This window comes from Chaetodon auriga, chromosome 9 (assembly GCF_051107435.1).
Source record: "Chaetodon auriga isolate fChaAug3 chromosome 9, fChaAug3.hap1, whole genome shotgun sequence".
Classification (NCBI taxonomy): Eukaryota; Metazoa; Chordata; class Actinopteri; order Chaetodontiformes; family Chaetodontidae; genus Chaetodon; species Chaetodon auriga.
The window spans coordinates 29,008,757-29,034,267 of NC_135082.1; the positions used below are offsets into that span (position 1 = coordinate 29,008,757).

General features: G+C 42.6%; 1 protein-coding gene across 2 annotated transcripts; it reads left to right on the forward strand.

The window, feature by feature from the left end:
- Positions 1-457: 457 nt before the first annotated feature.
- On the forward strand, positions 458-25,262 carry tbc1d9b (TBC1 domain family member 9b). 2 transcript variants are annotated; one of them, XM_076738871.1, is made up of 23 exons: positions 458-741; positions 8,465-8,575; positions 8,655-8,773; positions 8,852-9,083; positions 9,611-9,869; positions 10,240-10,447; positions 11,424-11,621; positions 11,896-12,042; positions 12,293-12,443; positions 12,529-12,743; positions 13,160-13,277; positions 13,866-14,068; positions 14,993-15,075; positions 15,200-15,329; positions 15,445-15,543; positions 15,692-15,760; positions 16,365-16,605; positions 17,425-17,490; positions 18,963-19,031; positions 19,600-19,653; positions 22,041-22,085; positions 23,056-23,153; positions 23,336-25,262. In XM_076738871.1, the coding sequence occupies exons 1-23, from the start codon at positions 624-626 to the stop codon at positions 23,939-23,941; spliced, it is 3,639 nt and encodes a 1,212-aa protein (XP_076594986.1). In that variant the 5' UTR covers positions 458-623; the 3' UTR covers positions 23,942-25,262. The 2 variants fall into 2 exon arrangements, with proteins under 2 accessions (XP_076594986.1, XP_076594987.1); XM_076738872.1 differs by lacking the exon at positions 19,600-19,653 and having other exon boundaries at positions 480-741.
- Positions 25,263-25,511: the final 249 nt, after the last annotated feature.

The window sequence follows — 25,511 nt, forward strand, 5'->3', positions numbered from 1 at the left end:
CCATTATCAAAGGCTTCTTATACCATACTAACATAAATAATTCCTTATCATACCAGTGCTCATTAGAGTCTTATTAAATCTATCCACCTCAGGCTGATGTGTGTTGGTCATTCTGGCACAAAACGGCTGCCGTGCATCAGCCAGGTGGGTGGTTCAGGTGAGGTTCTCCTGTCACTGAAGTGATTTGGGCACCTTGAGAAAGTACTAAATAAAAAGAATCCGTTATTATTAGAAATATTATGTCCTTATGAAATATGTATGTGGTGAAAATGGTGCTTATAAATATCACATTTTGTAATTCCATCAGTTTATCAGTGGAGTCTCTATAATTTATATATAATTTCATCTTTTTTCAGAAGCAGAGAGGTTGCACCTACAAACTGCTGTTTTATTCATTTGAAATATTGACGGAAGAGCTGCTGCTGTGTGACGTAATGACGCTGCGTACACGGAGGGTGTTCCCCAGTGCGTCATACCCGGAAGTGATGTGCGGTCAGCAGACTGGGTGAAAACAACAACAACATCAGTCCGGGGTTTGTCTGAATTAGACGGAGCCGCCCGGTGATACACGGTCCTTTGTCCCGGTTTTTCGCCGGCGGAGGGTGAGCAGGCAGCGGGCAGAGATGTGGATCCAGCCGGAGGAGGTGCTGCTGGCCGGAGCGCTGTGGGTGTCTGAGCGGGCCAACCCGTTCTTCATCCTGCAGAGGAGGAGAGGACACGGCCGCGGGGGTGGACTATCCGGTGAGTTCGTGCTGTCTGAGGTCCGCTCCGGTTCAGTCCGGGTCGATTTGATACAGTCCACAACAGTCTGGGTTTATATGATCCAGTTCACTTCAGTCCACTTCAGTGCGCTACAATCCCGGTCTGTCCTTCACTTCAGTCCACTACAGTCCTCTACAGTCCGGGTCTGTCCTTCACTTCAGTCCACTTCAGTCCACTTCAGTCCACTACAGTCCGGATCTGTCGTTGCGTCCACGCTGCTTTTGAGCTGCAGAGTCAGTCTTGTTTTCTTCTTCGTGGGTTTTGGAGCTGAACTCTTTCCTCCTCTGGAAAATAAAGTCTAACTGTCACGTGGAGGAAATGAAGACCTGAACACGAGCAGCTGAAGAAATACTTTGTCACAGCTAAAACTGCTGAGTTGAAGTAGTCACTATGCAGAATGGCTCCCTTCACAGTATTTTCGATATAAGTACTGTATTCCTGTCAGATGGTTTTCTAACAACTGAGCACATTTTATGAACTGATCACATGTTTAGTTAAATATGAGCCTCCACAGGAACCCCACACAGTACATGTACTGCACTAATTCATGCAGAGTCTCTAAATGGAAGTATTGGAAAGTAAGGTACAAATACCTCTAAACGTACTTCGTTACCTTCCACCTCTGCTCTACAAGCGGATTCGCAGACCATTAACACGGATGTATTTCAGGGAGCAGGTGACGTGCAGCAAAGGCCTCCAAGGTGGAGTCTTAGATGAGGCCGTCTAAGACTGGTGCTAAAACTTTATCAAAGCTAGATTTAGAATTAATAAATCCAGATTTAAAATTAAGCAGAGCTCTGTTGCCCAATTAGAAACTGATTTCTGTATTCCAGAATAAAACCTTCTATTGTTGTTAAAAAGTTAGTGAAGTTATCGTTGTCGCGATAGCTTGGCAGAGAAACTTTAATTTCTCTCCTTTGAGGAAAACTTGTTGGTTGAACAAATGGAGCAATATGACAGAAAGTGACTATAAACAAAGAGATCCAGCCACCCTCTGGAAACACCCTGTTTAATCCTTCTTACTTTGAAGATAGTTTCATGATTTAATCAGGTTTAAAAATCCATCCCAGCAGCCTCAGTGACTGACTGAATGATTCTACATCCTGTCAGAGAAGTTTCACATTGAACCTGGAGTCCTGAACCTGAACCTGGAGAGTCCAGATAGTGAAGTCTCATTCAATTTGTGTTGAAGGGTTACTGATTCTCTTCAGTCACAGCTGTTTTTGAATCTGTATTTTTTCTGTGCAGGTTATTATGTCTCAGCATTTTATGATTTACATAGGGACATGTGTAATTACTTGTTACTTAGAATTTAGTCATGCATAAATCACAACACTGTTAATTTAGGTTATAATGAAGCTCAGTTTGAATTTACAGCTGGTACAACATGGTGCAGGTGTCTTAAAGACCATAATTCATTTTAAAACATTAACATTTTCCATGTTATCACAACAATACTGACTGATCCTTCCATGCCATTAGCTTGCTCTGCTAATCATAGTTATCAGTTTGATCAGAGAATGTATCATTACAGACAAAGCAGAGCTGTGATATCAAATACATTAACATGTTGAGAATGAACACTTTTTAAGATGCCTGGTTTTAACCTGTTCACTGGAGCTGAAATGCTGAATTGATTGAACAGTTAGTCAAATGACAGAGAAATTAATCTGGGACTATTTCAATCATCAGTTAATTTTAGAATGTTTGTATTTACCACAAAATTTCTGTGTCGGAGTTTCTGAGTTCCTTTGGGTTTGGGACTGTTGGTTGGTTAGTTGCAGCTCCAATTAACAGCAGTTTGATTTGGCATTGTATTGATCTGTTCAATAACATTTGCTATAGACAGTTGTACATGAGGCCAACTGTGAATACTTGTTAAAGCATTGTAGGTGGGGGATAAGTGGCGTTGTAGACCTCCTCCTGGATTGAAGGAGGTTTCTTTATTGTTATGTAAGTATCCTCCATCAGTCCTCTTTCAGACCGTCTGTTCTCCTGCCAGTGATCACAAGACAAAGGCTTTAGAATGTTTATAACAGCTACTGAAGGAGAAATACCATCAGTCGTAATCAGTATCATCGCCTGTATCCTGGAGAAACCATCCCATGCATTGATGGGCTCCCCAGGACTCGCACAGAAGGAACCCTCCTCAGGCCCATTGTCAGCAGCATCAACTCAGTTACTTACAACATTGCCAAACGTATCTACAACCTTAGCCCCCTTGGTTGGCAACACATCTCACTATATCCAAAACTCCATGGACTTTGTGAGCAAGGTTTGACGACTGAAACTGGACCCACGTGAAACCATTATGTCCTGTGATGTGACCTCATTGTTTACATGGATCCCAACTATGGAAGTGGTGGAAACTGTAAGGAAACAACAGCACCCTCAACAATAGAAACAACCTCAGCCTAGACCAGATTTGAGAACTGCTGGACTTCTGTCTGAACACCACCTACTTGTAGAACGGGGGATTTACAGACAAAAGCATGGCTGGGTCATGGGCTCACCAGTATCTCCCATTGTGGTCAACCTCTATATGGAAGTAGTCAACAGCACTTGGACATTGTTCAATTATGAGAGCAACTTTCTGGTCTGAAGATCTGAAGGTGTTTCTGGTCTGACAGTGTTTTTGGTCTGAAGGTTTTTCTGGTCTGAACTTGTGTCTTGTCTGAAGGTTTTTTAGGTTTGAATGTGTTTCTGTTCTGAATCTGTTTCTGGTCTGAAAGTTTTTGTGGTCTGAAGATGTTTCTGGTATGAAGCTGTTTCTGGTCTGAAGGGGTTACAGTTTGCATATTGACCAGGCATTGGTGTGGAGGGTGTGTGGGGGATGCAGCCATCTACCTGCTTCACAGATCCCTTTCTCACCTGGAGAGCACTGGTAGCACAGTGAGGGTCATGGTTTTTTTGGGGGGGGGTTTTACCTCTCCAGTGCTTTCAATACAATCCAGCCATCACTGCTTAAGGGAAGCTAGAAGGAGCTGGCATAGACTACCACCTGACTGTGTGGGCCATCGACTACCGCACCAACAGACCACAGTATGTGAGGCTTCGTGACTGCGTGTCTGATCAGAAGAATCAGAATCAGAATCAGAAAAAGCTTTATTGCCAAGTACAATTTTACACATACAAGGAATTTGTTTTGGTGATGTTGGTGCATGACAAATCTTGTAAAAATAACTATTAAAAAGTAAAAAATATAACAATATAAATATATATACACATGTGGTGTGGTAGTTTGTAGCACGGGGGCTCCACAGGACAGTGCTGTCCCCTTTCTTCTTCACTCTCTACACAACAGAGTTCAGACACAACACTGACAGCTGCCACATCAAGAAGTTCTCCGATGATACAGCCATTTTTGGACGTGTATCACAGGGGAACGAACTGGAATACAGGAAGGTCATAATCATCTTTGTATACTGGTGTGGACTGAACCACCTGCATATAAACGCCAGCAAAACGAAGGAGATGGTGATTGAGTGATTTACAAATACCTGGGTGTTCACCTCAACAACGAACTGGACTGGACGAACAACACAGATGTGCACCTGCTCAGAAGACTGAGGTCCTTTGGGGTATGTAGGACACTGTTAAAAACATTTTATGACTCTGTGGTGGCATCTGCAGTTTTCTATGCAGTGGTCTGCTGGGGCTGTGGAAGCTCTTAGAGGGACAGGAAAAGACTTAATAAACTGCTCAGGAGAGCTGGCTCTGTCCTGGACTGGATGTTAGCCCCCCCCTCTTCTAAGCACCTTAGTCAATCATTGGTGTGGGACATGGGAATATGTGCAATAGACTGTGTAAGTGAGGAGTGTGTGTGTGCGTGTGTATGTGTACATGGGTAGATTTTACTCATAAGTTTGCATGTGTGGGTGGATGAGTGTGTGCATGCTTACATATGGAGGTATGTGGTTATTTATTTTACTATTTTTTTTTTAGATTCTCTGTTTAAACACAGAGGATAGAGTGCCTAACCAATTTCGTTGTAACATCTGTGACAATGACAGTAAAGGAATTCTGATTCTGATTCTGAGCCAAGCTGACATTGATCATGGACAACGCATCCCACCCCCTGCATGAGACAGTGGGGGGTTTAAGCAGCTCCTTCAGTAACAGACTGCTGCATCCAGTCTGTAAGAAAGAAGCTGCCGCAGGTCCTTCATCCAACAGCTGTCAGACTGTTTAACTCCAGCGTCATGTGATGAAGCTCTGTGCTCATGCTTCGTTCTCAATTCTATATCATAAACCCACTTTTGTTTCACACAACTTTTATCAATGCTAATATCTGCTCTATTCTGCTTTATTATCCATATTGCCAACAGTATTTTTATAAACTGTAGATAGATAGATAGATAGATAGATAGATAGATAGATAATACTTTATTTATCCCCATGAGGGGAAATTCGGCTATATTGTGCATATACAAAGATTTCGTATTTCTCTAATGCAATACAACATCTGACATTAGTAGTTTTTCTCATAAGAATATTGCCAATAGTACTTTTTATGGCAGTAGGATTTTGATTGCATTTAGTATTTTTATAATCTGTACATAATGTACATATACATAGTCCATTTTTTTTCTATATCTATATCTATAAATATTTTTATCTTGACCCTTTTCTGCCACTGTTTTTGCTTTTTGTAATACTTGCTGACTGTAACATCTTCATTTCCCCGGTATGAGATCAATAAACTCTTATTTTATCTTATCTCTTCATGTCTGACGGTGTTTCAGGTCTGAAGTCACCAGAGTTTTATAGCCATCGTTGCTGAACTGCAGCTCTGACAGTAGTGAGCTGACAGGAAGCCGTCTCTGACCTCCACTGTTTCTTAGCAAAATCAGAATCAGAATACTTTATTGGTGCCTGAGGGGAAATTGGGTCAGTTGCAGTTGCTCCCATTGTGTAACAATATTAAAATAGAAAAAGGAATAGGAAATATCTTAGAGAATGTAAATATGTAAACTATTTGTATTATGATACAATAAATACAAATATATAGAATATTTGTGTTACAGTTTTACAGAGTTTTTTACAGATAAAATTTCAAGGATAAGACAAACAGTGTGCAGCTCCGGCTCAGGCAAAATGATAAGTCCATCTGTGCCTTCTTGTTCTCCAATTAATCTAGCACATTTTAACCTTCTAGATCATACAAGGCTGGCAGAAACTGTATCACAGTTAAAATCCACAACATGCTGCCTTGATACTCTGCCAACAAACTTTTTTAAAAATGTCTTTAATTGCATAGAAAAAGACTAATCTGGATGCTTCAGTGATAAGTATCTACAGGCCAATATCAAATCTTCCCTTTCTAGAAAAAATTATTGAAAGGGTTGTTTATCAACAAATGCATGCTTTCATGATGCAGAACAATCTTTTTAATGCATTTCAGTCTGGATTTCGTCCACACCACAGCACTGAGACTGTACTTATAAAAGTTTTAAATGACCTACATCTGAATAATGATGCTTCCAAAACCTCAGTCTTAGTATTATTAGATCTCAGTGCCACCTTTGATACAGTTGATCAGGACATACTGCTTGACAGACTGGAAAAGTGGGTGGGACTTACTGGCACTGTACTACACTGGTTCAAATCTTATTTACAAGATAGAGACTACTTTGTGTCAATTGGTGAGCATGTGTCTGAACGACAAAAGATGATGTGTGGGGTGCCACAAGGGTCCATTCTCGGACCACTTCTTTTCAATATCTACATGTTGCCCCTAGCTCAGATCATGGAGCAACATAATATTTCTTATCATACTTATGCAGATGATACACAACTTAATATTTCTGTGTCATCACATGACTACAGTCCCTTACTTTCACTGAGTGAGTGTATTCACCAAATCAATGAGTGGATGTGCCAGAATTTTCTTCAGCTTAATGCAGATAAGACAGAAGTGATTGTATTTGGCCCCAAAAATGAAAGGTCAAAGATCAGTGCTCACCTTAATTCCATGTCACTGACAACAACAGATAAAGCCAGACATCTTGGTGTAATTATTGATTCTGACCTGAATTTTAACAACCAGTTAAAGCTCATTACCAAATCAGCCTACTACCACCTGAAAAATATAACCAGAATTAAGAGATGTCTGTCCAAAGAAGACATGGAAAAACTGGTTCATGCATTTATTTTCAGTAGGTTGGACTATTGCAATGGAGTCTTAACTGGCCTAAACAAAAAATCAATTAGGCAACTACAGCTGATTCCAAATGCTGCTGCATGAGTCCTTACAAACACCAGAAAAATGGACCATATCACAGCAGCCCTCAGATCACTACATTGGCTTCCTGTGAGTCAAAGAATAGACTTTAAAATCTTACTGTTGGTCTACAAAGCATTAAATGGTCTAGGACCGAAATATATTGTAGATTTATTAACTCCATATGAAGTATCCAGACCTCTCGGGTCATCAGGGACGGGTCTACTGTGTGTTCCCAGAATGAGAACCAAACAAAGTGAAGCAGCTTTCAGTTATTATGCTCCTCACCTGTGGAACACTCTCCCTGCACACCTGAGGTCTGCACCAACCGTCAGCTCATTTAAATCTGGGTTGAAAACATTATTATTTGCTACAGCTTTTACTTAAAGTAAATATATCTGCTCAATGACTTTAATCATTCTAAATGCTAAATTATTGTCTTTTACTGGCTTCTGTTTTTAATGTTCCTTTAATTGCACTTTATTTTTATTTTTCTATTCTCTTCTAATCTCTTTCTTTCTTTCTTTCTTTCTTTCTTTCTTTGAAATGTATGATTTTAATGTATTTTTATGCTTCTGTAAAGCACTTTGAATTGCCTGGTGTATGAATTGTGCTATACAAATAAATTTGCCTTGCCTTGCCTTGCCTTGCCTTGCCTTGCCTTACATATATATTTGTATGTATGTATATTGTATGTGTATTTGTTGTACAACATTCTACATCAAGTAACAGCTCCATCAGTTAATTTGAATGTTTTAATGTTTCCATGTTGTTTCACCAGTTTAGCTGACTGGGTTAAAAGTAACCTGTCAGGGGGCACTGGATCATGTTTTCTGTACTGGATCATCACCTAGACCCTAAACTGGAGTAAACCCATTACAGCCTGATACTGATGACTCTGACAGTCAGTTTGTGTTTGTCAGCAGTCAAATGCTTTGATTCAAATTTAACTCGGAGATAACGTAGGGGTCAGGTGTAGGGGGTCTGCTGCAGCAGAGACACAAGGAGATTAAGATACCTTAGAAGAAGCAAGCTCCTTCTCAAGAGTCATAACTGAGTCAACTCTGAACACACGGACGTGAAACACGTGTGACTTCCACTTCCTGAAGAGATCATTATCTTTGGTGTCCATCCAGAATAAACCTCCAGAAATCCAATAAGAAATCATAGAAAATAGATGCCTCTGTGGCTCAGGAAGTAGAGCGGTTGTCTCCCTACCCCTGTCTGTGGAAATAGATACTGAACCCCTTATTGCTCATGATGCTGTGCATCGGCGTGTGGTTGTCTCAATGCTTGTAATCAGCAGGTGACCTAACCATCATCGTGTGAATGGGTGAATGCAGGCTTGTGTGCTATATAAAGTGCTTTCAGTATCACAGTAATCCAGTGATGGTTGTCTGTACACCCATGAGTACGATTAAATATAAACAGGCCAACTCAGTGACCTGTTTACCTGTCTACCCATCCCTCTATCTGCAGGTCTCCTGGTTGGGACTCTGGATGTGGTTCTGGACTCCAGTGCCAGAGTGGCTCCTTACAGGATCCTGCTGCAGACTGCTGACTCTCAGATCTACTGGAACATTGCCTGTGGTGAGTCAGCTGTGCTGGGAGCACTGGGATTGGGATGTTTGTTTGTTAAAATTTGTTGATCCTCAGCTCTGTCTTGCAGGCTCATCCAGGAAGGAGATTACAGAACACTGGGATTGGCTGGAGTCCAACCTGCTGCAGACCATCTCCATCTTTGACAACGATGAAGATGTCACCACCTTTGTCAAAGGAAAGATATCTGTATGTCACTTCATGTTTGACCTACCATCTGTCTTTTTTGTTTGTGGTTCTTTTAGTGAATGATGTCACTTCCTGCAGGGAATCATAGCAGAGGAGAACCGACTGAAGCAGGGGGAGGAGCAGGAGGAGGATTGTGGGAAGTTTCGTGAGGCGGAGCTGAAGATGAGGAGGCTGTTTGGGATGCCTGATGAGGAGAAACTAGTGAATTATTACTCCTGCAGCTACTGGAAGGGCAGGGTGCCACGCCAGGGCTGGCTCTACCTGTCTGTTAACCACCTGTGCTTCTATTCCTTCCTGCTGGGCAAGGAGGGTATGACCAGCCAATCACGGGCCAATGTTTAATGATGTCATTTATACAGTTTGTGGTTGTTGCAAGCCTGAATCCAAAAAAGTTGGAAGTCTGTGTAAAACATAAAAACATAATTCAGTCATTTGCAACGAACTGTGTCACCGACAACAGTTTTACAAAGTGTTCCTGAGCCCATGTAGTAAGATCCTTTTTAAATGATCACATTCTGTTTTATTGAAGTTTTACACAGCATCCCAACTTTTAGGGATCAGACTTGTATTGAAGAGTAACTTAACATCTTGTTTTACTTTGAATGCTGCTGTAGTGAACTGAAGGTACTTCTGCAGTTATCAGACAGAAATAAAGTGGCTTTACATATACTGTAATTTATTAACTTCAAAAACTGTTTTTGGTGTTAAGTTACACTTTGCATCAAAATGATTCACAAACTACATGGCATAATCACAGTGTGCCATTCTAGCATGTCTCTATTTCATATTCTTATGTTTTTGAGACTTTCATCACCTCTTCTTTTTAAACCATCCCAGTGACCCTGGTGGTGCAGTGGACAGAGGTGACCCAGCTGGAGAAGAACGCCACCCTGGTATTTCCGGAGAGTATTCGTGTTAGTACGCGTCACACTGAACATTTCTTCTCCATGTTCCTTAACATCAACGACACCTTCAAACTGATGGAGCAGCTCGCCAACATTGCCATGCGCCAGCTGCTTGACAACGAGGCATTTGCTGCTGATCGCTCACTGCCAAAACCCTGCAAGACGCTCAAGAACGTCTCTGCGCTCAAGAGGTATCACTCTGTTCATAACCATGTACTTGATGACAAGGTTTCATCTGATCAGACTGAGGTGGAAATGTTTAACAAGTAACAGGCTGCTGTTGAACCTGTTGTTGACACCAAATCACTACAAAGCTAAATATATAGTACCAAGTTGGCATGCAGTACGTACATGTACAAAGCAGTAAATAATTCATTTTTTTATGGAATGAATATCCATAGAAAACAATTTGTTTTGCATCAGCATGGGTACTGTTTATGATGCAGCCTTCATTTTGTCCACCTGAACCATCAGACTAACTCTGCCACTGTGTCTCAGCCTGGACCCCTTTTCTCTGACCTTTCACCTGATCAGCTAGTTCCCTCTGTGTTGTTGCTGCAGAGATTTGGATGCACGGGCAAAAAATGAGCGGTACCGGACAATGTTTCGGCTGACTCAAGACGAACGTCTGGATGGACACACGGACTGCACGCTGTGGACGCCGTTTGCTAAGATGCATGTGGTTGGACAGCTGTTCATCTCCAACAACTACATCTGTTTTAACAGCAAAGAAGAAGACCTGTGTCAGCTTATCATCCCACTCAGAGAGGTAAACAAGATGCTAATGCATCAAGGTCAGTTTTCAGGGTCTGCAGTGGACAGTTCAAGAGTCCTGGATCAATGGAGCATTTTCAGTCAATGAGTCAATGGCTATGGTTGCCCCACCCTCTGCAACCTGCACAAGCATTGACCCTCAGCACTGAAATGGTTTACAAAAATGTGAACAGCAAATTAGTTTTGCAAAATGCAGCGAGAATATTGAACTCAGTCCTCTCATGCCTCTAGTGCCTTGAATGTGTGTATTTTAAAAGTCATTTTGTTTGTTGATGATTTGTCTTTTGTCTTTGTCTGTATGATTAACCCAAACACTCCTGTCAACACAGCGGACATTAAACTTCCAAAATAATTAACTAAACTTCAAACAAATGAGAAGCAGCATGCTATTTGTTTTAATTATGTTGCCTAGCCTAGCCTAACCCTAAACTGTCGTATGGATTTTTCTGAATGCCCCTCACAAGCAAAGACATGGTCTTTTGCCCTGACACAAAATGAAACTTGAATTTGGACAGATTATCACAGACACACATTCCAGCGATACTTGTGTAGTTCAGGGGTCTGAGACGAGTGTATTGTTCCCAGTTAATACACAAAGCCTGGTCAGTTCTGCTTGTTTAGAAAAGTTTAAGATCTCATCAGCCTTTAAAGAAACAAAGTAGTGATGCTGATCAACAACACTTATAAACCTTGCTGATGTACTCTTGCATGGAAATGAAAATGAAATGATTGCATGACTGAATGACACCAAAAATTTGTGTCATCCACATTACTGAAAGTGTTTGTGTTTATGACAGTCTGAAAATGTCAACCTCGTAAAACCTGACAGACCCTTCATGTCCATCTTTTAAAACTCTGGTTGTGCAGCTAAACACAACAAGACAACGTAAACCCAGTTAAGAAAAGAAATGAAATTGTATTTCCTGTCCTCATTGCACAGGGATTTTTACCCACCATCTTCTGCTCTTCAGGTGTCCATTGTGGAGAAGGCTGACAGCAGCAGTGTCCTGCCGTGTCCTGTCTCCATCAGCACCAAGAACAAGATGAACTTCCTTTTTGCCAACCTCAAAGATAGAGATTTCCTTGTCCAACGCATCTCAGACTTCTTGCAGCGAACACCTGACAGCTCATGGGGTGACACCAGCCCACTGTCGCTGATTGGTCACTCGGTGAGACACTCATGCAGATGTTCTGATCTGCTGCAACCTAAATCATTAATTCTGCATTAGCCAGCTTAGAAGTTATTTACTGAAGTCTGAAAGTTTTTCAGTTATACTGCCAGTTATACGTGTCTTAGAGGTGTAACAGTAGTCAGCTGAGCAGCAGATCATATTTTTCAACGTCCAGTTCAGCTGGTTTCAGAAGGTTTTAGTAGACAGACAAGAATCCTCATAGAGGCGTAGTTTCAATTCTATTTTTGTGATGTGTGTTTTGTGTCCCTAGGCATCCTCCAGCACCCCATTGTCTTCATCTGCAGGGTCTGAGTCCGTCCAGAGGGGGCGTCATTACCATCCCGGTCTGCCCACAGCCAGCCAGGGTCTGCTGCAGCTCTACCACCGTAATGCTCCAGAGGACCTGGGACCCAAAGCTGTGAGTTCAAGCCCCTAACCCTAGTACAGTCAGATAGCGAGGAGTACAGTCAGATAATAAGGAGTACCTGCATACATTGATTAGATTTGTTGATATTTTGGGTGATTTGACAAGTCATTGACCCAAACTGATATGTTGATGTGTAAGATTAAGATACAGTTTAATGTTCCTGTGTCAGACCGTAGAAGTAAATCCTCGTTCACCCCTCTCCTCCTCTCTTTCTCTCCAACCACAACTCCTCTTTCTGCAGATGAAGGAGAAGATGAAAGAGGAGGCATGGAACATCCATTTCTCAGAGTTTGGTCGGGGTGTCTGCATGTACCGAACCTCCAGAACCAGAGAACTCATCCTCAACGGAATCCCAGAGCACCTGAGAGGAGAGCTGTGGCTGCTGTTTTCTGGTAACTGTTTATTCATTTATACCATAGGCAAACAGAGGTTTTTTTTGTATTCTGTCTGTCACCCTCTGGTTATCTGTCCATCCAGGAGCCCAAAATGAAATGGCAACCCACCCTGGTTACTATGGCGACCTGGTGGAGCAGGCCATGGGGCTGTGTTCATTGGCTACTGAGGAGATCGAGCGCGACCTTCACCGTTCAATGCCCGAGCACCGAGCCTTCCAAAACGAGACAGGCATTGCCGCACTGCGCCGTGTTCTCACTGCCTACGCCCACCGCAACCCCGGCATTGGATACTGTCAGGTAAATATTAATTGAAATATATATAGGTTTAATATCGAATATTTAATATATATATATATTTAATATTAAATATTTGCTAAAAAATAATACAACATCATTTTCAGTATAGACAATACTGTTTGAATATTCTTTAATTCTGTAATTTAAAGATTCAATTTAATTTAATTCAATTCAATTTTATTTATATATCACCAAATCACAACAAAAGTTGTCTGAGGACACTTTCCATACAGAACAGGTCAGGACCAAACTCTCAATCTACAGAGACCCAACAGTTCCCCCATGACCAACCACTTAGCGAAAAACACCAGATTGTCCTATAACTGGCTGGCCATAAGTAAAAATAATATTGTTGATAATAAAAATTGACGCTTATTCTGCCCTCCTGTCCCACCCCCCACCTGCCCCCACCCCAGGCAATGAACATCGTCACCTCCGTCCTGTTGCTCTACTGTCCAGAAGAGGAAGCCTTCTGGCTGTTGGTGGCACTGTGTGAGCGGATGCTGCCTGACTACTACAACACCAGAGTCGTAGGTCAGCAACTACATCAGAGTCAGTAACTACGCCAGAGTCAGTGACTATGTGAGAGACAGTACCAACACCATAGTCAGACACCATAATCTGTTACTATGTCTGTCAGTAGCTACGCCAGAGTCAGTAACAACATCAGAGTCAGTGGCTACACCAAAGTAATAGGTCAGTCTGTACCTATTGTACAATCCTAGTGCCCAGTGTTAGTGTCCAGTGTCTGTTGTCAGTTCAAAGTTTCATTGTCCAGTGTTAATGGCAAGTACCAGAATCCAGTGTCAGCGTATAGTGTCAGTTTTCATTTCAAGTGTCCATTGTCAGTTCAGTGTCAGTGTGCAGCAGTGAGAGATGGTTTGTACAGACAGACTCAGGTGGACTCTGGTACTCTTAATCCTTGATACCTCCATCCTTTAAGGGAGACAGGAAGGTGAAACAGGAGTTCTTGGTCATTAACCACACCAGTGTCAGCCACCTCACTGATGGTTCCTCTCATCAGCCTTTCTAAAACCTGAAAACATTGCACTGATATTTTCTGTCTGTGTTTTAACATAAATGACTGTCTGTCTGAGTCTGATGTGGTTTCCATCCCTGCAGGTGCTCTGGTGGATCAGGGGGTGTTTGAGGAGCTGACTCGAGCCTTCCTCCCTCTGCTGTATGAACACATGCAGGAGCTGGGAGTCATCTCCACCATCAGTCTATCCTGGTTCCTCACACTCTTCCTGTCTGTGATGCCCTTCGACAGTGCCGTCCTATTGGTTGATTGCTTCTTCTACGAGGGCATCAAGGTCATCTTCCAGGTCAGAGTCGCTGCACTTTACTGACTGTTAACTGACTATTTACTGACTAACTTGCACCCAATTTTGGAAAAATACAGTACAAATGTAAAATAAGAAGGACCACTGTTTGAACTCTATGAAGTAGGGTTGCATGGTGTGACAGTATATATGTATCCACTGTCAATTATGTTTCCAGGGCGGGAGGGTTGAGCTGTATTTACACACTGTCGTTCACAGTGAATGCACTGCAACTGTTGTGGAGACAAATGACACGGTGCAGCAGAGGCAGCCAGAGCGGGACTTTATTCAATGAGCTAGCACATCCAGATGTTCAACAGCAAAGTCCTGTCCTATCTTGTTCACGTTCGTTTATATACTTCTGTAGACATACATACACGATGAGACTAACAACAGGAATGAGGTGAATCAATTGGCCATGTGGTGCAGAAATAACAAAGGAGATTGTTATTGACTTTCAGAGAGCCCACACCCAACAATTCCCACTGACCATAAATGGTGCTGCTGTGAGAGGGTGAGCAGCACAGTTACTACACTGTGATATGTACCATTACCATGATATAAAATTACAGTCACTGTGATTTTGGACATATGGGCCACCCCTATTATGAAGAGGAAATCACACTGAATGTAGAAAATGGAACAAGAGACAGTAGAAGCATGAATGGAAACACTGGGATAGGCTATGATCACAGTGCATGTTAACATTACTTCTCAGCGTCCAGTGGAAATGTCTGTTGTTCAGTGTCCTCCAGTTTGCTCTTTAGTGTCCAGTGTTATTGCCATTAACATATTTTTAGTTTACAGTGCTGACAGTACCTGTCATTACAGGTGTGTTAGTGGACATCTGACAGCACAGTCTTTACCTCTGACCTCTGCCACCTGTAACTGATCTATTTCCTATGTCCTCATCTAATCTATCTGCAGGTGGCATTGGCTGTGCTCCACGACAACATGGACGCCTTGCTGTCCTGCAGTGATGAGGGGGAAGCCATGACAATCCTGGGGAGGTAGGAGTCCAGAATGGGGAGGCAGGAGTTCAGACTGGAGTCCAGACTGAGGAGGGAGAGTCCAGATTAGAGTCCATCTAATATGTGTGTGTGTGTGTGTGTGTGTGTGTGTGTGTGTGTTTAGGTACCTGGATAATGTTGTGAATAAACAGACGGTGGCACCACCCATCCCTCACCTGCACGCCCTGCTGACAAGTGGAGACGATCCTCCACCTGAGATCGACATCTTTGACCTCATCAGGTCGTCGTATGAGGTCAGACTGGTTCAGTCACATGCTGTGGTCTCAGTCTAATACCTGCTGCTGCAGTGTCTTGGTCTAATTCCTGGATATGTTTTTGAGGTAATCTCTCTTCTTCTACTCTGAGTAGAAGTTTGGCAGCTTGCGCTCTGATGTCATTGAGCAGATGAGGTTCAAGCAGAGGTTAAAGGTCATCCAGTCACTGGAGGACACGGCCAAGAGGAGTGTGGTGGGTGATGTTAGCATGTTGCAAGATAATGCTAACATTTTTTTGTTGTGGACATAATGTTAAGAGGTGTGTGTGTGTGTGTGTGTGTGTGTGTGTGTGTGTGTGTGTGTGTGTGTGTGTGCGTGTGTGCGCGCGCGTGCACCCACAGGTTAGAGCAATGATGACGGAGTCTGCCTTCACTATTGAGGAGCTGGAGGAGCTGTATTGCCTCTTTAAGGTCACAACAAACTCTGTTTATACAATGTTGAGATGTTTAACAACTGATCGCCATAAAGTTATTGTGCTGTCTTAAATGTTTCATTGTGTTTGCATTGTGTATTTACTTTTTGTACTCAACAATAAACAGAAAACCACTATCCAAATATTTATTTAATGTATTCAATAGTTCAGAACACATATTTGTTTTCTAAAGCAGGACACTAAATCACACCTCACACCTGCTGCAACTGTCGCATTAATGTTTAACAATAATATGTGAACAATCAGGAATCACAGGAGAGACTTGTTTACAGCTGCAGGTGAACTTTTGTCAAACTTAAGGTTTAAACTCCACGTTACACTCAACTTTTGCTAAACTAAACTCTGAACCCTGATTGAGTCTCGAGCAGCCAATCAGACTGAACATTTGCTATTACATTCATGGCTTACTGCTAACCTGAATCTGATGTTGGCACACCTGACTATATAATTTGCATAGAGGTTTTGATTGGTGTTGATGCTGTGATCTGACAAGCGACCTCCTGACAATAACATCAAAAACAGAGAAGAGTTTGCTCAGAGTGTAACGCTTCTCTCTCTCTCTGTATTTTGGACTTCTGCAGTCCAAACACATGACGAGCTGTTATTGGGGTTCTAGCAGCTCTGCAGCTGAGCGCCATGATCCCAGCCTGCCATACCTGGAGCAGTACCGCATCGACCCAGCTCAGTTCACCCAGCTGTTCACCACACTCGCACCCTGGATCTGTGGCGGCCACACTGCGACACTGGCGGCCCGCCTATTCAGGCTCCTGGACCAGAACCAGGATGGACTGGTCAACTTCAAAGAGTTCATCACTGGACTCAGTGAGTCTGGACACTCATAGCCGCTCTGCACTCTCTGTGAAACTCAGTGTTTTAGTCTTTAGATCTTGTGTCTGCATATCGGCAGATATTTAAATGGTTGGATTCTTTGTCAACCTTAACCCTGACCCTATCAGAGTTGCTTTTGGTCTTCATTGGTCTGTGTTGGTTTGGGTTCATCTGTGTTGTCTGTTTTGGTCTTTATGGGTCTGCATTGGTTTGTTTTGGTCTGTGTTGGTCTTTGTTGGTCTGTATTGGTCTGTGTTGGTCTGTGTTGGTTTGGGTTTATCTGTGTTGTCTGTTTTGGTCTGTGATGTTTTATGTTGTTCCATGTTGGTTTTTATTGGTCTGTGTTGGTCTACGTTGGTTTATTTTGGTCTGTTTTGGTCTTCATTGCTCTGTTTTGGTCTTTATTGGTCTGTGTTGGTCTTTGTTGGTCTGTGTTGGTCTGTGTTGGTTTGTGTTGGTTTGGGTTTATCTGTGTTATCTGTGTTGTCTGTGTTGGTCTGTGTTGGTTTGTGTTGGTTTGGGTTTATCTGTGTTATCTGTGTTGTCTGTTTTGGTCTGTGTTGTTTTATGTTATTCCGTGTTGGTCTTTTTTGGTCTGTTTTGGTCTTTATTGGTCTGTGTTGGTCTGCGTTGGTTTGTTTTGGTCTGTATTGGTTTGGGTTTATCTGTATTGTCTGTTTTGGTCTGCGTTGTTTTATGTTGTTCCGTATTGGTCTTTATTGGTCTGTGTTGGTTTGTGTTGGTCTGTTTTGGTCTGTATTGGTCTGTGTTTGTCTGTGCTGGTTTCCTCATAGTTTGTTTGTGTGTCTGCAGGTGGGATGTATCATGGAGACATGACAGAGAAACTCAAACTGTTGTACAAGCTCCACCTCCCGCCAGGTAAAAAATGCACAGCTCACCTGGGACCTGTACTATGAAGGACGTTCAACACTACCAGACTTCTCTGCAGCACCTGGCTCAACAAAACTTAAAACCTCAGTCAGAGTTGATGACAGTGGTTATCAGTTGTCTTTGTTAACCCAAGCTCCCTGATCCGGAGTGGGTTAGCTGTGTAGCATCAGTTACTATCGTGGTCTATCCAGGTTAAAAGAGAAACACCTTCCTCACATTGGAAACTGTGGCTTTTATTCTTTATAGGAACCCAATCAGCTTCCACAGAGTGGCTGCTAGTCCTCCTTATTGCCAAATCAACAAAAATTATAAATTGAAATTGAACTGAATCAATGAGACCAGCAAAGCAGCATGAGCCAGGTATAACGATCAGAGAAAAATGAAAGAACTCTACATATAAAGCAATTGTAACCCATAAGACATTGACAGAAAATCAGAAAATAAAAATAATAATAATACTTTGCACCAAAAAATGCATTGAAAAAAAGGCAGAGCTGCCAAAGTAGCTGTAATAGCAATAGCTATGCTATTTGCAGCACACATGGACAAGTCTACCAGCAGCTGAGCAGCGTATTTTACAAATGAAGAGCAAAATACAATATTAGACAAATATGACGAAGCAGTCCACAGAATCCACGCTAAAAGCAACACAGACTGTTGCGACTGTGAAAGTTAACAGGTTCATATTATCACTGCACCATCATTAGCGCATGAGTAGACTGACTATCATTAATTTACATTCTGACATTTTAGCCTATCGTTTCGGCCATAGCCCCGGCGGTGTCAAATGGACTTAGCATATAAAACAGAAATTACTTGAAATACATAATTCAAAGTAGTAAGGAGGCTGACTTTCATATCTTATAAGTACTACAAATACAAGGCATCAGTGCTTCAGCCAGTTTTTGGTTGTTGTATGATGTCGATACTTCTCATAGAGTTGAAAGCCAAAGGGTTCACTGGTCTATGAACGCTCTTGTCCTCCTAAGAGAAGATTTCTAGCACCAAGCTCACCAAGCTCAGAGAATTGATTGGTCGGGAGGTGGTGGGGGGGTCGATTTATTATCTCCAACATAACCTGTTACCATGTTACCATGGCGACATACCCCTGTAAGAGGTGAGCCACCGTCACAACCCTGAAAACCCAGAGTTAAACCTGAAGTTACCTCAATAACCTCCAACCCTGCTTCATAGTACAGGCCTGTGTGTGTGTGTGTGTGTGTGTGTGTGTGTGTGTGTGTGTGTGTGTGTGTGTATGTGTGTGTGTGTTCCTAAAACTTAACATTGGTGTAACTGAAACTTACCGATCAGATCAGGAGTCTTCAGGCAGTTTGTTTGTTTGTTTGTTTGCATCTTTTTTGTTTATTGGTTTGGTTTTTGGATATTGCTGTTTATTTGCTTTTGTGTCTGCATTTGTCTATCTCTCTGTTTATTTGTTTGTTTGTTTATTTGTGTTTCAGCTCTGTGTCCTGAGGAGGCGGAGTCTGCTTTGGAGGCAACGCACTTCTTCACTGAGGATATACCACGAGGTAAACACATTGAGAATTATAAACTACAGACTTACTGCAGTGTTTCTACTACTACTACAGTTGTACACTCTTAATCTCTTTGCAGATGACACATTTATGTAATCCACCCAGCTGACAGGTGATCTCTGTGTTTAGCGTTTGTTTTGTACTTCAGAATAGCTTCACGGATTTAGTTTAAAGGACACAAAAACTGGATAAAAAGACCAGAAGCAGCTGATGTAGAAAAAAGTGACTTCTCGGATAATTAAGTGAAAAGAGTGGAGCTGAAGTTTAAAGTGAAAATGTGTGATGAAAGCAGTCAGCAGCAACTCATCAGGTTTGTAGAAACATCCTGCAGATGTAAAATACTGTATCATCAATCTATTTGATTTGCATGAAAAATCTTTTCACATTTGAAAATTTCCTCTCACTCACACACTGCCTGATCCGTTCTCCTCCTTCTCCTCCTTTTTCATCATCATCATCCTCTTCTTCGTCTCCTTTTTTTTCATCTCCTTCTTCTTCCTCTTGTCCTTCATCTCTCTCCTTCTTTATCTTCCTCTTCTCTTTCTGTGATGTTTCCTTCCAGAATCTTCTTTCCTGTCTGATCTGGACATTTTGGGGCAGCAGGAAGTGGCATCAGGTTTGTGTCTCTGTGGTTTGAGGGAACCTGCTGTTGCTACACTGACACTTGTGTGCTGTCAGACATATTGCTCTGGCCCCACCCACAGCCAGTGATGTCACAGCAGCTGTTGTCACCTGGCCTGTGCTGCAGTAGCTGCTCATAAACCATAAATCAGTGTTTGTCTATTTGTGCGTGCAAAGTCCTTCCTCTTTTTAGTTCGTCACTGTAGCATCTCAAGCTGTAACACAACTTCCAAAAATAACAGATTTAGGGGTAGGTTGATGTAATAAACCAGGAAGGGGAACTGGACAGCAAGCACCTGGTGGCTGGGACTACACCTGTGGACCCTGCTTAGGCTCAGCTTGAAGACACAACATGAGGCTACTGACTTGTGGGCCACCACCTGTAAGGCAGGACATAAGGGCGGCAGGCAGGCCTTGGTGCTCTGAACCCAGGCTATGAAAACTGGTTCTATGCATGTGTAATGTCACATCTCTGGTGGGAAAGAAGCCAAAGTCGGTGCAGGAGGTCGAGCAGGACAAAGTAGATATAGTTGCCACTACTGGAGAGGGTCACCCTGTGAGACTGAGGGTAGCTGAGAGGAGGGTCTTCTTCTTAGACTCTCTGGGTGGAGTCCTTGTCCTGGAGGGGTGCCAACTGGGAATCCCAGAGTTCTGGGACAATTCAGCTGTCACATGGACAAAGATGGAGGAACCCGGAAGGGTTAAGAGGAGAACCTGATCTAAACCTGACTGGTGAGCTGTGTCAGTCGTGAATTGGCCAAGTTTCCTTGGCAGTGTGTTTAGACTCTGTTTTACAGACTGGATGAGGACAGTGGTGTAGTGGTGCCTGAAGAAGACTGATTGTAATTGTAGTTGTAATTGTATGACCTACTCTACTACTACTACCTACTCTGCCTCTGATTGGTTTCCTGATATGCTTGCAAAACCATCCAACAAAGACAACAACGACGAATAGCCAATCAGAGACAGATTAAGATGGGTCATGCCTTTGCCATCCTAGGAAAAAATAATTGCAGCACGCTACCTAATGGTGTGCATCAGAGGGGATTTTTAAGTGGGTATACACTTTATACCCTGCACTACACCAGTGGATGAGGAGCTTAGAGGAGAAACACTGCTCCTTCCTGTTGAAAAGAGTAAGCTGTGGTGATCTGCCTGCTTACCATTGTACTGAGGACATCAACAGGCCAGATCTGCTGACCACAATACAGAGGTACTACAGAGGCCTACCAGGTCGAGCAGGGGGAAAGCATAACACACCAAAATGTCAGACAACTGTCAGAAGAAGAGCTGCATTGTGGGTAATGTAGGCAATGGTTTTGACAGGCAAGAGTAATGTTGCAGAATAAACAAGGAGTTTATCTCTGGTTCTGTTGCGTTGATCTTGATCCTTTTGTAAACAGTCCATCATGAGTCTGACAGTCAGCAGATCAGACCATGATGAGCAGAAAATGTTGTATTGAACTTACCCAACAATCTCTGTAGGACCTGACTTCTGTCTGCACACAGTCATTAACATTCATGTAGTTTACAAACAGAGAGGAATATCAGATTTGTATTCTAATTCTTAATTTATTTTTGAATATTTTCATTTAAAATTCATTTAAAACAAGATGAGGGCTCAGCATCTCATACTAACATACTGTCTCCAGCATGCTCAGTCAGCATATACTGCATACTGTCTACTAAATGAATGGAATGATTAAGTATGTCATTAACATGAAAACAGCTAGCTTTTAGCCAGGCTTAGAATCTCTGAAAACACACAGTACATTGTGGAGCAGTTGAGTATGTCCAGTAAGCTCACGTCTCATACTCAGAAAGTCTTACTAATCTATAAACCCTGACATTTCTCTTGTACACAAAATCCACATTTTGCATAGTTGAAACACACTGCATTCTCAGTTTGATGTCGTATTTAATATGCACAGTATGTAGACGTGATTCTGAACACAGCCAAAGTCTGAAACCAGCTTCGACTGGTTCCAGGTGTCTTACCTGTACTGTGACACCACTGATGGGGGTGTGGCCAGAAGTGCTGCATGTTGAAGATCAGACAAAGAACTGATTTTAATGTAGCATCTGATGTCACTTTAAACACTTTTCATTTCTTTATCTCACAGCTGCTGTCATGTTTTTAACTAACTCACTGTCACACTTACTTGATCAGTCTTTTCTGTGGTGGTGGTGGTGGTGGTGGTGGTGGTGGTGAAGATGAGGATGATGATGGTGATGATGAAAATGATGATGATGGTGAATGTGGGGATGATAAGGAAGATGATGATGGTGGTAATGGTGATGATGATTATGATGTTGATGATGACAGCCGTGGTGACCATGATGATGATGAGGATGGAAAGACTATTTCCTGTCTGTGTGCAGGTGAGGAGGTAAAGGATGGAGGTGGAGACAGCGAGGAGAAGAAAGGTAAATGCCCCGCCTCATGTTGACTGTGTGCACAGGTGTTATACCTGTCCTGTTAAGGTGAAGTGTACAAACCAGACCTTCACCTTGTGAAAGCACTGTTCATGGTGGACTAAGACCAGAGTCAGTCTGAGAATCAGGTTTAGAGGGATGAGGATACGTCCAGGAAAATAACTGCATTAACTACTGCTCAGGCAAAGTATATTCACCTGCTGGCCACAACACGCCTGACCACAGGTGAGTGTTGTACTATACTGCCCTCTTCAGGTATAGAGCAGTAGCCTGATTCCAGAGGCAGTGAAGTGCATTTTAAAGGTGCCTTAACCAGAAAATCACATGAAATGACGTGAGACAGCAGCTGCTTAGGTTTGCAAAGGTAGTTAGCTTCAATAGGAGTCTTTTTCTCTATGCTTGGATTAAAATAGGACTGTGTAGCAATGTGAATTACCAATAAAGTCAGTATTTAATCAACATTAAAAAAAATAAAATAAACTATTATTAATACATAAATTTAGTTAATGTTTTAGCCAAGGCTAGCAGTGGCTATCCCAGCTGCTAGCCATCACTTGATATAGCACTCACACTTACTGCAGCCTGAGTAGTAGTACACAGTCAGGGTGTAGTGATACACAGTGTGTAGTAATACCAAGTCAGAGTGTAGTAGCCGACAGTTAGTACTACACCATCAGAGTTCAGAAGTACACAAAGTGCAGTAAAAAGCTGTCATACACAGAGTACAGTTACTACAATTTTTAATTATTGCACATTTGAAGCTGTTTCACAGAAATTCCTCATTTCTGTGGTTTAATATATTTCATAAAGTAAAAGAGATGTCAGATGGTCATGACTCAGTAATGACTCCTGTCTATCTGACAGGACAGTCACACTGGCTCAAGATACTCGTTGGGTGCTGCTGTTTTGTTATTCTTTAATGTACAAAGACTGTTGACCTGTGACCTGTGTGTTGTTTCAGAGGAGAAGGTGAAGGACTACAGGTACTACCTGAGGATGTGGGCCAAAGAGAAGGACCCCAAGACAGAGACGATCAAAGACTTGCCCAGGATGAACCAGGTGAGAAGGAGGTCAGGTTCACATTCAGGTTCGGGTGCAGTTTGAGGTTGAGGGGGAGGTTCAGGTCAGGTTTAGGTTGAGGTTCGGATTAAGGAGGAGGTCAGGTGGAGGTTCAGGTTCAAGGTTAGGTTGAGATGCAGTCACCTGAATGAGCTCACCTGTCTCTCTGTCTCTGTGTGTAGGAGCAGTTCATAGACTTGTGTAAGACTCTGTACAACATGTTTAGTGAGGAGCCTCTGGAGCAGCAGCTCTATCACTCCATCGCCACTGTGGCCAGCCTGCTGCTGCGTATTGGAGAGGTTGGCAAGAAGTTCAACAACGGCAGCAAGAAGCCAGACGATGCTGCCACTCAGGCTCCGGCCCCCGACCCTCAGAGGGAGGACGGGCTTGGTGAGGGGGCATCAGGTGAGTCTCAGGTGTGCCGGGCTCTGGCTGATGCTCAGCTGGAGCCAGCGGCCCTGCAGACATCGGACGAAGAAACCAAAGACGACACATCTGTGTCTTCGTACTCAGTGGTGAGCTCCGGCTCGCTGCAATGCGAGGACATCGCCGATGACACCGTGCTGATTGGTGGTGGTGAGCAGAGGCGGGGCAGTGTGCTGGATGTTGATTGGTCGATCACCTTCGAGCAGGTGCTGGCATCGCTGTTGACAGAGCCGCCGCTCGTTGACTACTTTGAGAAGAAGAGGGACATCGAGAGCAAGATAGCAGCCTGTAAGGCCCAGCGGGCAGTGGAGCGTCAGACAAGCTCCGCCTCCGACCACGAACTCACTCAGCACTCTGTCTGACTCACCTCCTCCTGCCCACCTGACTCACCACCACCTGTCCAACTGACCACCTGAAGCACCTCCACCTGTCCACCAGATCACATAGCTCACCTCCACCTGTCCACCTGACTCACCTCCACCTGTCTGCCAGATCACATTGCTCACCTCCACTTGTCCACCTGACGACCTGACTCTGTCCAGCTTAAAAATCTGATTTTCCAATATGGATCCTTGATGTAAAGATAATCAGCTGATCAGATGATGTCAACTTCTGATTGGAGCACCTGTGCAGGTGACCATACCTTTGTTACAACTCAGCCGTCCTGCAGGTGTTTCACAGTCATGGCCCTTCAGGGACCGGGAGTGGGGGAGGGCTTGTAATGTGAAACAAAGTAATAAACACCTGGATCTTCATTCCAGGTAAGCACAGGCCACGCCTACTTCTGCAGAACTCCAGAATATATTTTTTTTTTTTTTTTGCGGTGGTTCAGGAGTTGGATCAGGAGGTGGATCAGCAAGTGGATCAGCAAGTGGATCTGCAGGTGGATCCGCAGGTGGATTAGCAGGTGGATTAGCAGGTGGATTAGCAGGTGTCTTTGCAGTTAGATGTGTAGAAACTGTCAGAGTCTCTGCAGGATCAGCTGAACTGAAAACTTACAAATTCTAACAGACGAGCAGGTAAAACAGCTGAACAGTGTGCTGACAGAATTACAGAAGCCCCAAAGTCCCAAAACGTGTTATGACTCACAAGGTAAAAAACAAAATGATCTCCATAGTCACGTGATTTCTGTCTATTTTTGAGTTGTAATACCTAATTTTCTTAAAATAGAGAATGTGACCACTCAGTAAAGTAACATCAACATAATACAAACCTGTGAGCAGGTAAACCAGGGTTCAGTCACCTAATAATTTTCTCAACTAGGAAAAAATAAAACTTTATTCTGTCAGTTACATAAAAATGACTGAATGGGGAAATGAACAGTTTCCTGGAGAAAATAAAAATAAACATGTTTAATGTTCAAGTGTTTTAGTTTCCTTCTGTACAGTTCAGATATATTAATTGAATATTAATCATGAGGTTGTATTACCTGAATAAACTTGTGTTTTGGCTCAGGTGAGTTCACACCTGTAGGTTTTCTTTGTGGCGTCACTGAAGCCTTGTATGCCTGTTTCTGATGACATCAGTCCTGTTTACTTTCTGTTGAAAAAAAAAAAAAAAAAAACGATGTCAGAGGACTCTGTTGTCTTCACCGTGTTTATTCACCAATCTGCTTTTAAAATCCATTTTATTGATCAATTATTGATCTGTACTCTGTTGTCTAATAAATACTGAAGGAAATCCACTTTCTTCTGTGCTGTTTATTGATTTAATACAGTATACACAGCCACAGCAACATGTTTATTTTCTGCACATTTCGCATGAAAAAAGCAGAAATGTGTCAGATGGTTTCATGTGTGCAGTATCAGCTCTTTGTTATATGTGTTATTATATTCTAATAAATAGAATTACACTTGTTTAAGATTTGTTGTTTTATGGTTATAGATGAGATGAAACTGAAAAGTACAATCATATCATGCATGATGGTCTCAT